The following is a 17,270-nucleotide window of genomic DNA, read 5'->3' on the forward strand; positions in this document are numbered from 1 at the left end:
CTAGAACCTGGCAAGCAACACTAATTTCCTTACTCAGTCATTCTAAGCCTAAAATGCTATTACTTAATAAACTAGATAGGATTCAAGAGAGGATCGGGGGGGAAATGGGTTAAAAATATGTAAATGTACATATTTGAGGGAGAGTTTTGATTAGTTCTGACAAATGCCAATCACTTAACTGTTATGACATATGAACTGTTGCTGCTTTCGTTGTAAATGACAATCACCAAACTGTAATCTGACTGCAGTAAAAGACAATTTATTAACTCAACCATAAAGGGTCAAGGTTGGGTGCTGGGTAGGGTAATATACGTCTGTTGTATCCAGGAGCTCAGTTAATGAAGTCAGACGTGGCCCTTCTTTATCCCCATGTCTTTTGCTTACTCGTGTTTGAAATGCCTGCTTACTGTCTTAAGATAACAGCAGGTCATCTCAACTTATACTTGTTCACGTCTAAGTCCTCAAAAAGAGAAAATTTTCCCTCTCAGGTGCTTCCAGGGCACTAGAAGGATTATTCCCAATTGGCTCTGTTGAGGATCTATACAGATTCCTACCCCAGGATCTGTGCTGAGTTGCTTGTGATCTCCTGCTAGGTACCCACCCTTGGAGCGAAAAATAGGTTCACATCGATCGAGTATACATCCAGACTGAATAGGAAAATGAGTGTCCCCAGAAGACATCAAAGCAGTAATGGTTAGAAATGTGGATGGGCCAGTGTACCCTGCAAATTACAGGATCCATTTAGATTACAGGGGTTGTATTAGATGGTATGGGAAGAACACACAACAGAATTGAAGATATAAGTGAATGATAAATATCCTCATGAAAAAAAAATACTCCTATTGAAACCTGGAGAAATGGTTTAATGAAATTTTTAAAAAGAAAAGAAAAATCCCACATGTTTCTAACGAAGTATTTCATGTCATGTATGTACTTATAAACCATATGGTATAACTGTTAAAAGTTATTTCAGTAGAAAACAATGAATCTAGACAAAGCTCTTTCTTCTTCTGTCTTCCCATCCTCCTTATTTGATAAAGAGTATCAAATGAGGTAAAGTGGTGGGTGAATCTGGCCTAAGGTGAAAAAAGAGCTAAAATACCTTATTTTATTTTAAATGTAGGAACTATTGAGCAAATTATAGATGAATCAAAAAAATCAAAAGATGAATCTAAAGATTAACTCATTTTGGCAGGAGCGGGTGAGACAAAGTCTCACTATGTAGCTCTGGCTGTCCTGGAATTCAGTATAAAGACCAGGCTGCTCTCAAACTCACAGAATCCATCTAACTCTAGCTCCCAAATGGTGGGATTAAAGTTGTGTGTCACCATATCCGGCTTCTAGGAACTCTTGACAGCATTTGGTGCATTGTTTGCATGATCCTTAGATAGAAGCTGGGATATCCATTCTTGAAAGTGTGGCCTAAGGACACAGAGAGGAACAGTTGGTTTTGTACTGAAGGTCATGTAGGCAATGTGAGTTTTACATCAGGAGCTTCGGATGCTGTCCTGGAATGGCGATTGGGAATGGATTCAGAACTTGAGATTTTAAATTTGGAGCTTTGTAAATTTGGAGCTTTTACCAAAAGGAATTGAGAAGAGTTCTCTACTTAGAAATAAAATGATCATTTTTCTTGTTGAATTTTCTCTTTTCACCTCTTAAGCATCTTCTTGTAGGGTACTTGATGTCTTTCATCTTGCTACAAGTACCCAGAAAACAGAGGTCACATTTGCTCTTTCATACTGCATGCTTAGCTCTCCAAAATGTTCAGCCCAGACTTCAATGCTCAGCAAAGAATTGCCAGATCACCAGTTGGACAGCTATCATATGCCTTTTGGCTTTCATCAGTTCACCCCCAGGATTGGCCGAACACAATTTCAATATAATTAAAGAATAGGAATCAACCCGAGGTAATGAAATTTTCATGTAAAAGTATTTACTATCAAGGCAAACTTTTTTAAGTTTTCTTTCAAACCCAGATCATAATGACCACTAACCCCCACTTTTCTATTACTAGCTTCCCCCACTACATCGATACTGTGTTTAAGGCATAACTAGAGTTTTGTTGATTCTGGGTAAAAGTCTGCTTGGAGTATACAAAGAAATAGTTTGCTAAACCATAGATGGTTTGGAAGAGACCAAGATGAAGGGAAGACTTTGCTGCAGTGTAAAATTCTTGTCTTCTTGTCAAACTGGCAGAGAGCAGCAGTTCTGAAACAGAAGTGTGGCCAGATAAAGCTCCTGTTTTAATTGGGTTATTCTTACAGCCCGAGGTAAGGGCAAAGGGGAGAACAGAAGCCTGGAAGAAGGCTGCCTATGCCAAGAGTCCAGGCACAGGATACCTGGTACAGTATATGTACATGGATAGTAGACATGAAGAAGGAGGAATCTTTAAGCTGATAAAGTTAATTAGACTTAGTGACTATGGGATGGGGCTAAAGGAGAAAGAGTTGCATAGAGTGATGGTTGATACCAAAGTTTTTAGCTTAAACAATTAGATTCATAGGTGGTCCAGAACTCACCACCAAAGGCTGAAACAGATGAGTCTAGTGTCAATCAATGCCTATTGAGTCAGTTGTTCTAGGTTATGGGGCTACAAAGGTAGACATAACCTAGTCCCCCTCTGTGGAGCTATTAAAGTTTATTGAGGGTAGAGTTGGGCATATAACCATCAGAGATCCAAAGAACACCATAATTCTAGCAAATATTTATCATATTAAAAAATTACGAGTCTGGGGAGAGATGCTTCAGTCATTATGTGCCTGTAGCGCAAGCATGGGGACCTGAATTCAAATCTCCAGAGCCCCTTTTGTAAAGCTAAATCATTGGTGTATGCTTGTGATCCCAGTAGTAGGAAAATGGAGACAGGAAGATTTCTGGGCTCGCTGGCCAACCAGACTCAACTAATCCAGGTTCACTGAAAAATAATCCTCCCCCAAATAGAGAGTAACATCATAGCAGGCAGCCGTCGAAGAGATCTCTTAAAAACTGTGATAGGCCGGGCAGTGGTGGTGCATGCCTTTAATACCAGCACTTGGGAGGCGAGGCAGGCGGATTTCTGAGTTCGAGGCCAGCCTGGTCTACAGAATGAATTCCAGGACAGCCAGGGCTACACAGAGAAACCTTGTCTCAAAAACAAACAAACAAACAAACAAACAACAACAAAAAAAAACCCACCACCACAGCAACAACAAAAACAAAAACCTGTGAAAGAATGATGAAATATTGCTCTCCACAATAACTGCCTTCCAGCAGGTCTGCAGAAGGAGAAACGCTCAGCTCTATTGAAGGGGCAGGCCACTGAGAGTCTGAGCAAGCCCTAGTAAGTATGGCGATAACACTCAGTAGACTTTTCTCTTTTTGCTGGGGTGAGGTCACAAGGGAGTGGGTGGGCAGGGAAGAACTGGGAAGTGAATGTGATAGGGGTGTATGATGTGAAATCCTCAAAGAATAAATAGAAATATTATGATGGGGGAAGAAGGGTATGGTGGAAAGTGACCGAGGAAGACACTGGTGTTGTCCTCTGACCTTTACACACTCATGTTCTTATACACACCCATAATGGTGTTCTTCAAATGAATACACAAAACACACAGCAACAGCAATAATGATGCTATTGATGGTTTCTGAGGTAAGATCCTACTCTACTCCATCCCACCTGCTTGTTTGTGTGAAATCAACCCAGCAAGAGCACTTAGTGAAGAGTCAGCAAGGGAATCAAAGAATAGATGATAATTAGAATCAAAGGAAGTTGATATCTCAAGTGACAAAACATGTCCATGATTATATGACTTGTTTCATGTGGGTCATTTTTTTTCTTTGTGTGTGATTTTTTTAAAGATTTATTTATTATTATATGTAATATAATAGTACACTGTACGTACACTGTAGCTGTCTTCAGACACGCCAGAAGAGGGCGTCAGATCTCATTACGGATGGTTGTGAGCCACCATGTGGTTTCTGGGATTTGAACTCAGAACCTTTGGAAGAGCAGTCAGTGCTCTTACCCACTGAGCCATCTCTCCAGCCCGTGGGTCATTTTTTTGTAAGAGCAAAAGTAAATTCTGTCACCACCACCACCCCCCAAAATCAATATTAAGTTTTCTGAAAATTTAAATCAAAGTTTAAAAATTGTATTTAAAGTCAGTGAATCCATTTTGACATTGAGCGTAATCACAAGGGAGGATTTTTTTTTTCCTGCCAGCTCATGTCAAACACAGATCTGTATCAAGGAGTCTGACACAAATGCTCTGGGAGGGAGCGGTGGCTGAGGAGCCAGCTGGTGCTGAGCCTGGGGAAGTGGTCAGCTCTGCCTGTCGCTTAGAGCTTGTGCTATGATAGAAAACAGGAAACGCTGAGCTGTGCCTAGGGGTAGCCAGAGCATTTAACTCTAAGCTGTGTCTGATTGAAGCAGTTAATTTAGAACAGGTTCTGCCTACACTGGATCACTTGGAAGCATCCTGTGCTCTGCGGAAGAGTTTGAGTGTGCGCTACCAGAAGGTACAAGGTGTTCTGAGCCTCCTGGCCCAGAGGTGCAGTGTCCTAAGGTCCAGCAGGAATATCTCAGAGCTTGGTTGTTGTTTTGTGTTATTTATTAGAAACAGGGGCTCAATATATTCTACGCTAGCCTGAAATTTGCTTTGTAGACCAGGCTAACCCAAGCTTACAGACATCCACTTGCCTCTGCCTCCTGAGAGCTGAGATTTCAGGTGAGACACCATGCCCAGCTTGAAGCTTGTTTTTAATCACTTCATAAAGACAGGGTTATTTGGTAGGACAACATTTCTGATCCCTCGGCCATTATGAAGATAACAAATGTAAGTTTCTAATCAATACAAGATGCAGGACTACAAGGATCCAAACCATCACCCACATCTGGCAGCTCACCACCAGCTGCAACTCCAGCAACAGAAGATCTTATGTCTTCTTCTGGCCTCTTCAGGCATGCCCATATATGACATATGCTCTCACAGACATACATATAAGTAAAAATGATTAAAAATAAGTTTTTTCTTTAAAAGCATATAGGACTATGTATATAGCTTTGTGATTAGCATACAGGAAACCCTGATTTTGATCCCAGCATCCCCCCACCCCCACCAAAAAGGCTAAACAAAAATTATATAATTAACATCTGTTAAGGTTTTTTATGTAAAGGAAGCAATCAGTTCTTTTTGAAGCACTGGTCATTCTACGGCTGCAAACTGCTCTATACCAAGCCCAAGGTCACTTCAGACCTTGTAATTCATAGACACTAAAGTTTTCAAAATGAAGTCCCTTTCCTTCTCTTCCTCTTCCTTCCTACCCCTTTCTCCCTTTTCCCTGCTTCATTCCTTCTTTCACTTTCCTGTTTGCTGGTTTGCCCTGTTTGACTTTTAGACTTAATCCCTTTTGTTAACCTTCTTCCAAATGCTCACACAGGTAAGATACTGGGTCACCCTGACTGGCTTCCTGTTCTGCTAAGCCTTCTAGAGAGATCAGCCTCTCTGTTTGTTCCAGTACCACCCACCACCACCCTAGGGTCCCACCCCCATCCCCCACCTTCTGCCTCTTCCCTGTTCCAGACACTCTCTCTCCAGGATCCCAAAGCACCCTGTTTTTCTTTGTTTTCCCCTTTTATTGGCACACCCAGGGTAGCTCACTAGTGTCTGAGCCCCGCCCACTACCAGCTGGCATGACCTAAGCCACTCTTTCTCATGATGTGTGTCTTCCTCATGATTCTCCACAGTTATGACTTAAACATCCAATTTCTTTTCACAAAATATTTTCTCCTCAGATGTCTCTTCTTTTAGTAAAAGATTCTGGGATCTCAGGACAGAGGGGGAAATCCATGTGTCCTATCCTTGTTTAGTTATATAATCAACTATACATGTGTGTGTGTGTGTGTGTGTGTTGGTACCTGCGGAGGCCAGAAGAGGTCCAATATGGATAGTGGGAAGAGAACTGGAATCCTTTGGAAGAGCAGGAAGTGCTTTCAACTGCCAAATCATCTCTCTAGGCCCAGGTTAAAAGTTTTAGTATTGGTTTACATGGAGGTGTAAGTGCAAATTTTATTATTTCAAAGACATTTTATGCTTTAGAAAAGCTATTTCTCTTTCTGTGGAGTTTATACTCTGCTGTTATCTAATGGAAAGGGATGGTATATTAGTCAGGGTTCTCTAGAATATAGAATATATTCTGTATATATTCTACAGAATGACATTTTCTATAGAATGACTTACAGGCTGTGGTCCACTTAATTGAACAATGGCTGCCTATAAATAGAAGTTTCAAGAATCCAATAGTTATTCCATCCATGAGGATAAATATCTTAGTTGGCATTCTATATATGTTGGAATCTCCAAGAAGTTGGCTCTAATGACAATTATGAGGAATGGACATGCTATCGAAATGAAAGCAAGCAGGTAAAAAGTAAAATCCCTAAATAGAAGGAGTGGACTAGATTTCAACTAGGTCTTCCATCCTCAAAAGATCTAGATTAAAGGTGTGTCTTCCCACCACAAATATCCAGATTAGAAGTAGATCTTCCCACTTCAAGTTTAAAAAAAAAAATCCCTCACAAATGTGCTCCATTTGGAGGTCTTAGTTAATTCCTGACATAATCAGGTTGACAACCAAGAATAGTCATCACAGGTAGATAAGTAATTCTTTCTCAAAAATTATCCAACTAATTACTGCAACATTATTTCTAATAATGAAGATAAAGAAACAATGTAAGTTTCTACCCACTGATAAATAAGGAAAATACAACAAACACATACAACATAATGCTATTCCACCATTAAAAACAAAACAAAAAAATAACAACAACAACAACAAAACCCAAATCATATAATGTGCCACAACAGGGGACTGAAAATCATAAATAAAAATATAAAATAAAGCCACACACAGAAAGACAAGTACTGCATGATCTCACTCACTTGTGTAATATTTTGAAAGTTGATCTCAGGAAGGGTTTAGTCCCACATGTGTTTACTACCATCACTGGGGAGGTGGAAAGAAGCAGATCTGTAGGAATCCCAGGCCAGCTAAGGTATAGAATGAGAGCATGTCTCCAAAAAGCACACAAAAAAGTTACTTTCTTACAAGTTAAAGAGTTAAATGGTTGCCAGGAGAGGCTTAGAAGGAGGTATACAAAGCCACAATTAACAGAAATAAGTTCTATATTCAGTAGAATGGTTATTGATAATGATAATGTACTGTTTATGGTTAAAAGCTAGAAAAAAGTATTTTACATATTTTTATGATAAAGAATAAATGATCGAGTATGTAAATGGGCATGTGTGTGTGTGTGTGTGTGTGTGTGTGTTTGTCCTGATTTAAAATTTACCTGGTCTATACATGTATCACAACAAAATCACAGGTCCTCCATACATATGCAGATTTTTGTTCAGATGAAAAACCTAACAAATTTTCTACCAGCTTTATTCTGAGTCTCTTCTTTTCAAGACAGGGTTTCTCTGTGTAGCCCTGGCTGTCCTGGAACTCACTCTGTAGACCAGGCTGGCCTCGAACTCAGAAATCCACCTGCCTCTGCCTCCCAAGTGCTGGAATTAAAGGAGTGTGTCACCACCACCCAGCCTGAGTCCCTCCTTTACCTGCCAGTTTCTAGTCTCTGTTACTCTACATGTGATCCAAAGATTAAAAGAAGAAAAAGTAAGAAATATCAGAATTAGTGTTTAGATGAAATCTTTGGGAAGAAATCTATGAGAGTAACCCTTAAAAATATTCCTTCACTTAAAACCACAAATTTCGTTTGAAGTACATGTGCCTGTTTAAGCATCCAATACGAGTTTGATTTGGTAAAATTGTAGGAAAACAGCTTGCTTGCTATGACTAAGAAAAGAAATGCTGAATCATATGCTTTTGTGTATGTGCTAAAATTCATATGCTTTCCCACACTAATCTGTTAACATGGTAAGTGTACTAACAAATGTTTCTATGAGACTAGCCTGGCATTGATTATGAAGGCCATTTCTGGTGATGTATTAATCATACAAATTGCTTGAACGTATTGCTAATATCTTTGTATTTGACATTTGTCATCTAAAGGCAGAAAGACTGTAATTTCATTGGTTTTTCAGCTAGGTTGGATATCAAATTTTATGTCATCTCATAAATTATACCAGGAGGAGATAGCCATTCCTTTTCTTCTCTTTTCTCTCTTTTCCTCTGTCCCCCATGTCTCTTACCCCCTCCCCATCCCCATCCCTTAGTTGCGCTTCCCCCTCCCTCTGCCCTCCCCCTCCCTCTCTCTCCACCCTCCCTCCCTTCTCCTTCCTGGACCTGTTTCTGAACTCAGTCTTATTCTGTGACAAACCGTTGAAAACCCACATCCTGTTACCTCTATCATTTTCCTAGACTTGGAACACATTGCACATTCAGAGCATATCAGAAAGTTAAAGCCCTCTGCTAATACTGCCCAACAGGGATCATTTTATAAATATATTAAATAAGTGTGCACGTTTCAGTTGCTCATTAAGGCTGGAATTTGCCAGGCTGACTGGAGGGAGAGAGAGCAGCGGAGGCAGCAGGTGGCAGTAGCTTCCACTCAAAGAACAGAGATTCCCAGCAGGTCCGGAAACGACAGGAGGCCTCCCGCTTAGGCTAGCTTTCCTGAAAGACAGTTTTCCCCCTCTGAGAGCTGCTCAGTTCATTTATAGAAAGATGATATACTGCACAAACTCCACAGACGTTGACAAAACAAATGGGACTCGTTTGTGTCCTCTTCATTCAGACAATGAATAACAAACATGAAAGCTGAGTTTTCATCTCGAGAATTGCCCTTTTTATTTAGCCCCCAAGTAACTGCGTGCTCTCCAGTGGGCTCCTTGTCTACCTCCAGACACTCTCCTGAGTCTCATTCAAACCTGTCAATAGAAGCGTGCCATGCTTGTGGATGCTTATTTGCCTTTGAACACTTAAGAAAGGCTATTAATCCAATATTAATAAACAGTACTGATAAAACAGACTGTCTATTGAATAGATACTGCCTTACAGTTCCTTGCTCAGAAGATTTACACACCTTATCTCATTTAATCGGTACAATAGCTCAGGGAATTAGATAATATGGTTACACCCATTTAACAAATGCAGAAATTGAAACAGGGATCGATTAACTTGGCTAACGACATGCTTTAGCCAATAAGTAGAAGAGGCCAGAGGAACAGACTCCAGGCCTGTACTATCCATTATTACCAGAGGTAGAGGGGAAGGTATGTATTAGGTAGGCCAATCCGTGCTGATTCTGGATGTTTTAATTCTACTGGGATTTATGCTGCTCGAGAATGTAAAGTGCGTAAATGGGCATGATGACGCTACCCTTTTAATCCCAGAGCTATAATAAAGGCTGAGGCAGGGGGATCACAAGTTTGAGGCCAACCTGGAACTCTGTCCCAAAAACAAATAACTGAGTAAAATATAAGTTTTAAAAGTGTGTATGATCAAAATTCCTCTTGAGAAGTCTACCAACAGGTAGACTCTTGAGGCCAATGCACGAAAAGATTTTGTACGAAACACACCAGGCAGCAAAGCAAATCAGACCATGAAGCAGAGACTACCCTGATGTGAAACAAAAATAATTGATTTGGTTTTGGTTTGAGACAGAGTGTGTGGCCCTAACTGAGCTGGAACTCAACGTGTACATCAAGCTAGCCTTGACTTCATAGAGATCCACCTGCCTCTGCCCACTAGAGGCTAAGGTTACACTATGTCTGGTGTAAACACTGATAATTCTTAAATGTCTCTGCAAGAAACAAATGAAATAACACAGGATATTTCCCCCAGAAATAGACAGTACACCCTCAGTCAGCATCAACTCATGTGTACCCTCCTCATTCCACCTCTCTCAGGCGGATGGAACTGGAAAAGCTGAAGAGGTGAATGGAGAGGAGTTATAGGATACTGGCAATTGTCTATCTCCCATAGGATCTTGTGTGATGACTCCATATTAACTTTTGTTGTTATATTGATCGAGCAAATCGATTTCCCCAAGTCACGCAGTCAGTGAGTATTTTATATGTATAATTAAACACAGAATCTGTCCAAGTGTTCAACAGGCATTTTAGAGCAGTGGGGTTGGGAAACTCTGATGCCCTCAGGAAAGGTATGTTGATGAAAACCACTTATTAATTTTCTCTTTTTCTTTTCAGTAATTTATTTATTTTATATGTATGGGTATTATTGTCTATAAAATTGTTCTCTCTCTTTTTCTGTTTTCCTGTCTCTCTGTTTCTGTATCCTTCTCTCTCTCTCTCTCTCTCTCTCTCTCTCTCTCTCTCTCTCTCTGTGTGTGTGTGTGTGTGTGTGTGTGTGTGTGTGTGTGATGTATCTGGTGCCTAAGGAGTTCATAAGAGGACATTCAACCCCGGAATTGGAATTACAAATGGCCATGAGTCACCTTGGGCATACTAGGCACCATACCTGAGTCCTGTGCAAAGAAAACAAGTACTTTTAAACACGGAGCTGTCTCTCCAGCTCACTTATTAAGTTCCTATTGAAAGATACTCAGTTTTTATGGGTGACACCATTTCTCATTCTCCAGTAAACTTATTATTACACTTGTTTAATAATGTATCTAATTAAATGAATTTCTTCTAGACCAAAGACAGACAATGCTTGGGTGTTTGCAAAGCCCAATGCCATCCAGGCTATTGGGGTGATGTCTTTTGGTGAGTACCTGGTTTCAAAACTCTTTGTCAGTATGACACATCTGCTCTGTGAAGAAGTTCTGGTCCATGTATAGAGGGTCTTTTACGTTTAGATTCCCCATTAGCAGTACACAATCTAGTTCGTGTTGATATAAAATCAAGCTCAAGCCTGGCTTGTCCATTATTAAACTTTCTCATTTGTTACTAAATTTTGCTTCTAATTGGAGAACAGTGTTTCGATGCTGGACATTCATGACAGTAGTTAGCACTCAAGCACATCCCTGGCCAGCCCAAAGGGACCCCCATGACAATGTTAGCAATCAGGCACCTTCCTGGCCAGCCCCGAGGGACTGGGCAACAAGTCATATCATCCCTGGCTGCTCAGAGGCAAAACAATTCCCATTGTTGCCCCTGTCACATGTCCTCCTGCTCATGTGTCATGGCCCCAATAAAAAGCCACTTTTTTCCCAACCCCAAACCACTTCATTTTCCTTCCTTCCTTTATGTTCTATCGCCCCTCCCTTTAATAAGCCCCCCCACATGAGACCTGTTTCCCAGTGTGATTTTGTCAAACCTGTGTTAGTTCCACCAATGGTTTGTGTGTTTCCTAACTTGAAAGTCCAGTAAATGTCATAGACTTCTATAAAGTCTTTGCAGAAAGGATTTAGGATTTCGCTAGATATTTATAACTCCACTATGTCCCAGCTGCCAAATAAAGCAAGGTACAAATTTTCCTGAAGATAGGAAGAGGAAGAGGAAACAATAGGAAAGTTGTTGGACAGGTCTGGTTTATGTTGCGAGTTACATGAAGTTACTAGGTAAGCCTTCTGTGAAGTTCCTTGTATGTAGGCCTTACATTCTGGCTTACTTAGTGCTGTAAATTAATATATGTTCATTTTAGATATTAGATATTCTAAGGCAGTATACATCTCTCACCTTTTCAAAGTAGAAAACACAGTCCTGCTGTTTCCCGAGTCATGAGGTTTTCTTTTGTGTTCCAGCGTTCATTTGCCACCATAACTGCTTCCTAGTCTACGGTTCTCTCGAAGAGCCCACAGTAGCGAAGTGGCGCCGGATTATCCACACATCCATCTTGGTTTCTGTATTCATCTGTGTGCTCTTTGCAACGTGCGGGTACTTCACTTTTACTGGCTTCACTCAAGGTAACATGAAAGACTAAAGCACAGCCCATCCTGGTGCAAGTGCACTGGTACCAGTTGATCAGTGTTCTGCCCACTTCTGGAAAAGTTTTTCCAGGGGACTATCCCACCCCAGCCCTCTTCCACCCACTCTCCGCTTTCTCCTCCTGCCTGTCTATTGTCTGCTCCACAATTTCTCTCTTCTTAACCTCTCAGATTTAGTTCTGTGATCCGTACTCTCTGCTCCCAGGTGCACTTGTTTGCTTGTTGCCAGACGTGAACTCTGGCTCCCCTCTGCTCTGTACTTTTCCTTTCCTGGGTACTAATAGCCTCCCAAAGTTGAAGCTGATAACCTTTCTGCCTCTGGTCTCTCTGAACCTTTCTGAGTCAGCTGTACTGAACTGCCTCCCACTTGAGGAAAGAATAACTGTACTGTTACCGCTCTTCTTTTTCTGTGCTAATATTTTTGTTGTTGTTTTCTTCCTCAGACCTTTCTAATCTCCCACGCCACTCAAGGATTGGGGCCCTGCTTTTCTGTTGACAAATAGTCTGAGTGATCTTCCCATTGCCCTTGAAGCCCAGGCCTGTAGGATGTTTCTGCTTAATTGTCTCATTCTGGATTAAATCAGCAAACATCACCTTTCCTATAAAGCCAGCCCTTTCCCTCTCTGCCTTCAAAGTGACTTCTCTTTTCTTGTATCTCGTGGTCCCAGTAACTACGTGGTCCCCGTTTTACTGCTTTTAACGCTTTTATCCAATCATTAAGGGTTTAGTACTCAAGGTAGCCTGACAGCAGCCAGATGCCATGATCCATGTATTCTGCAGCTTTTGCAGGTCTAGGATCTCACTTGACCTTCCCACAACCCTTTGAATGTAAGTGGAATAACTAGTTCTTCTTCCTGCTTACACAGAAATAGAAGTAACTTGCCCCAGCTGGCTGGTAGCAACCAGTACTCCCGTCTACTGATGCTCAAGCTCAGATATTCTCCCTGCCCCTTCTCTGTCTGTCTCCCAAGTTTTGATCTGCACAGAACCTCTAGTAGTCTCTTAGTGTCCAGCTCCTCTTGGCTTAGTTTTCTGTGTCACTGTGGTACTCTTGGGATGCCTTGATCTGAATACCTGTCATAGATCACCATGATTATATACATACATTTCTCAGAAAATAAGAAAGATTTTTTAAAAACTGAATGATTAATGTGATACCAATATAGTTATATATATATATGTATATATATATATTATACACACATAGATAAATGTATATACACACACACATATATACACACACACACACATACATACATATGTGTGTGTGTGTGTTCTACCTGCTCTAGGATAGTACAGTTAAAAGCAACCTTGAAAGTCTTGATAAGAACTGTTTCAAACACTGCCATTTACCAGTCACGATTACTACATAATATACCAAGCTGAATGGCCTAAGGGTTCCTGCGTGCATGGTAACCTTGGTTTGTAAATGTCTCTCTGTTTTTGCAAGTGACATCTTCATAGTGATTTTAGCATTGGTAATTGCTATGCTGTAATACTTATAACAGCTGTATGTGGTCATTAACACCTGTAATTCCAACACAACCCACAGGGAGTTAAGGCTGGAGATGTGTAGCCTGTGCTATATAGTAGTACTTTATCCTATAAAGAAAAGTGTGACAGGGGCTCTTTAAGCTGAGTGCAGCCACATGTGCATGTACTTATTCTTGGGCATGAGGATGAGACAGTAAGATCACTTGGGATTCCTGGCTGCCAGCATAGCTTCAGTGAGAAAGTCTATCTCAAAAATAATAAGGCAGAACATGATTTGCAGTATACCTGGTGTTCTCTGGCCTCCACAGTCCATGCACATACCCACACACATATATGCATATACTACATATATTCATATACACACACATACACTGTTTCTCACACATATCTCCATATAAAAAAGGCTGACCAGTCTTTGATGTCATAGTTTTTGCCCTTGTTTTTGTTTTTTCTTCACTATAATTCCCTGACACACTTATACGCAGGCTGAAATCAGCCAGCATTGCTTCTTTAGCTCATTTCTCTTTAGGTCAATTGTTGTGGGATATTTAAGCCCACTGTGAGCCTTGAGATTGTGTTGTTTACTGGAAAAACTTGTTTCTAGTTGTGGTGTGGCTCAGCCCTTGGCACACACCTTTAATCCCTCTGGATGGAATACAGACATGCCCTTAGTACACCTTTAACCCTAAACAATGAAGATAAAGTTAGTCTGTAGAAGGAAGCATCCATGTTTGAAAGTGATGTCTAATTGAGTGGCAGACATAATGATAAATCAGAGAAAGATTTGACAGAATAAGATATGATCAATTCTCACCAGGAGAGGAAAGGAAAACTAAGAGAGAGCAGTGTAGAAAAGGAGAGAAGGCAGTTTTACAGGGACAGTTGTACAGCGACAGGTTGTAGAGAAAGAATAAGCCAGACACAAGTGAAAACAGAACAAGTCAGAGAATGAGAATGAGCCAAAAGATTAGAATATATTGACAAAGTTAGTATGAGGCCAAGCAGAGCAATTCAAGGGAAGCCAAGAGAACCCAGAATGAGTCAGTCAGCTTGGAGAGGAGTTTGAGCCAGAACAGCTGAGTTGAACCAGCCAGCCAGAGATCAGAAAGAATTAGGATGGGGTAATTATATTCAGCAGCAACTCTCAGAGGCTGAAAACATTCCAGGCCTAGATAAGATTGTACAAAGCATTCCAGGACTAGGCCTAAGTTAGCAGACTGAGGTTGTAAGCCTGGGAGACAATTACATCTGGCGAATAAAATATATTTTTACAGTCGATCTGGTCTTGTTTGTGTAAACTACACGCTCCATTGTTCATCAGGAAAATTTAAGCCCGTAAGGTCGTGGGAAGTCTGGTGTCCTGTTGCTATTCCCTAGGACCTCATAGAAGATGCAGGACCTAGTTATTAGTGGTTAGTGATGGGAACCTTTGTTCTTGGGTTTCTCACAGTGTCGACTCTTCAGTCAACACTGAAGCTTGGTGTCTGCCACTACTGCTTTGTGCTGTCATCTTTTTCTGACCAGAAGGGGGAGCAAAAGGGTAACACACATCTGGTGTCATTGGTGGAGGGGAAGAACATGGCCACTTAAAGCATGTCTCAAAAGGAGGATGTGCAAGTAGGTTGCCTCCTCACTCTTTAATAAAAACAAGCTCCTCTGAAACAGCGTGTGGCTTCCGTCTGATTTTCTAATTGGTTTAATTCAAAAAAGGCAACTGCTGTGTGCACGCTTAACCATGTTATGTTCAGGAAATAAAGAGGCCAGAAGGCTGTGTTCAGCAAGTATGTGCTGGCATATGATCTGAGAATAGAGCCCTGCCTTTCTTCGTAGACTTCTGAAAACAAATGGGGTCTCCATAAGAACTAGCATAAGATATATATATATATATGGTTTATTTCTTGATTTGAAAATAAAGTTAATGTCCGTTCCTGAAATTGCCCCCCTTTTCAATTTTGAACCAGTGAAATATGCATTTACCTTTGGGTGTATCAAATGTTGTGAAAGACAGTGTATCTTTGGAATTCCTTGGTGTGGTCCTGGGTTTGTGATCAGGACCTGCATACCTCAAGCACAGGAAACCCAGCTCCCCACATACCCTGATTCTCCTCTTCCTTGTGGGGCTGTCCTCAAGCTAAAGATAGCATTTCAAAGAGAAATTTGTTTATTTTAATAGACATTTGTTAAAAATAATACAGTCACCAGAAACAAAGACCAGAAGCCATTTATAAAGGCTAACACATAAGAATTTAGGGAGTTGATTCTATTATTAAAAGAAAGAGGAAAAAAAAACCCAAAACAATGGACTAAGTAGTTTTTCAAAAGTTGGCACAACTTTAAGGCAAGTATACTGAAAACAAATAAGAACTCTACCAGTGACAAGTTTACTTTCAAATAGAATATACACTAGTTTTAATAGCAGTGAATAAACCTGGGGCTACTAAAGTATGTTATACTTAGACCTGGTAATCTATGTGTTTTTAATGATATGAAATATATATGTGTGTGTGTGTATACATATATATATGTCTGTGTAGGTATATATATATGTGTATGTGTGTATATATATGTATATGTATATATGTATATGTACATATATATATATATATATATATATATATATATATATATATATATATAGAGAGAGAGAGAGAGAGAGAGAGAGAGGCTATCACTTTTATACAAAGGAAAATCTCATTTGTTCGTTATCCCCAATACATTGCAAATAAATCTATTTCCTCTTGTTCTCCAGGAGACTTGTTTGAAAATTACTGCAGAAGTGATGACCTGGTGACCTTTGGGAGGTTTTGTTATGGTATCACTGTCATTTTGACTTACCCGATTGAATGCTTTGTGACCAGAGAGGTAAGCATAGGTTCTACTACATTTAGGAAGACATAGATAATTCAATATACAAATTCTCAAACACATGATGACAGGGGATAGATTCATACAGCCTTCTCTTTAGGCTATTAAGTATCAGAATCTACAGATGAATATCGTTAAGTTCTAAAGAAACCTGGGACAAATGGCCAACTGAGGTGTCTATTAACATATCAAAGCAGACATAGGCTGCCAGACTATCTTAGTATTTTTCACAGAATCGGGCTACTTTGTGCACTTCTCCCCTCCACAATTCTCACCCTAACTACCTACCCTAAATCTCTCTAGATCCCAAGCTTCACTCCCCCACCACTTCACCTCACCCCCATCACTCATGATTCTTATACAATCCAGCCATTTCAGTCACATACTCTCTTGATCTCTTGTCCTTGGCTCCTCTCTTGGTCTGCCCTCTCTCCTCTTCTCTCTCTCTCCTCTTCCTCTCTTGCTTTCTCACCTCTGTCTCTCCTCTCATGGCCCTGTCCAGTCTATTAGTCATGTTTAATGTGCTTCTTTCTTTCCCTGCTCGGGATTCTTGAAGATGCTTCAGGCTGTTTTTTCTCCCTCATATCTACGTAAAAATGTTCTCCTCAACCATACCCAGGAGTGGTCATAACCTCATTATCATTCAAATATATATTCAAATATTTACAGAATCAAATGTTTCACATGTTGTAACTATAAATTATGCTCCAGGGTCGAGTCTATGTTATCATAAACACAGATATTCCACTTCTTTCCCAAGTGAGTAGCAGCCTTTAGGACAGCCAAATCAAAATCACTGCTTTTTATTTTTAAAGGAATGTCAAAAAATAACTTAAGGATGAAAGTTCAAAGACATTGTTTCTAAAATTATATTTTGCCAAGATGTTAGTTAAGTCATTGTTTATTTACCATAGGCCAGAAAAGGGGGTTTTATTTTATATTTAATATATAATAACATGTATTTATACAATATAGTATCATATATTATGTATAAATGTATATTACATAATATAAATATATATTTATATATTTAAAATATTATGGTCTATGAGGAACCAAACTTAAACTTAAAACT

At 40.1% G+C, this 17,270-nt stretch overlaps 1 protein-coding gene across 1 annotated transcript in view; it reads left to right on the top strand.

The window, feature by feature from the left end:
• The window catches only part of Slc38a11 (solute carrier family 38 member 11), a 52,991-nt gene that overhangs the window by 23,581 nt on the left and 12,140 nt on the right, over positions 1 to 17,270 (top strand). The window contains exons 8-10 of the mRNA XM_021156695.3: positions 10,603 to 10,673; positions 11,654 to 11,815; positions 16,080 to 16,192. Of these exons, the coding sequence (XP_021012354.1) occupies positions 10,603 to 10,673; positions 11,654 to 11,815; positions 16,080 to 16,192 (346 nt within the window). The remainder of the gene's footprint in view (positions 1 to 10,602; positions 10,674 to 11,653; positions 11,816 to 16,079; positions 16,193 to 17,270) is intronic.

Source organism: Mus caroli, unplaced genomic scaffold (assembly GCF_978045245.1).
Source record: "Mus caroli unplaced genomic scaffold, Mus_caroli_1 scaffold_2, whole genome shotgun sequence".
In the NCBI taxonomy this organism is placed as follows: Eukaryota; Metazoa; Chordata; class Mammalia; order Rodentia; family Muridae; genus Mus; species Mus caroli.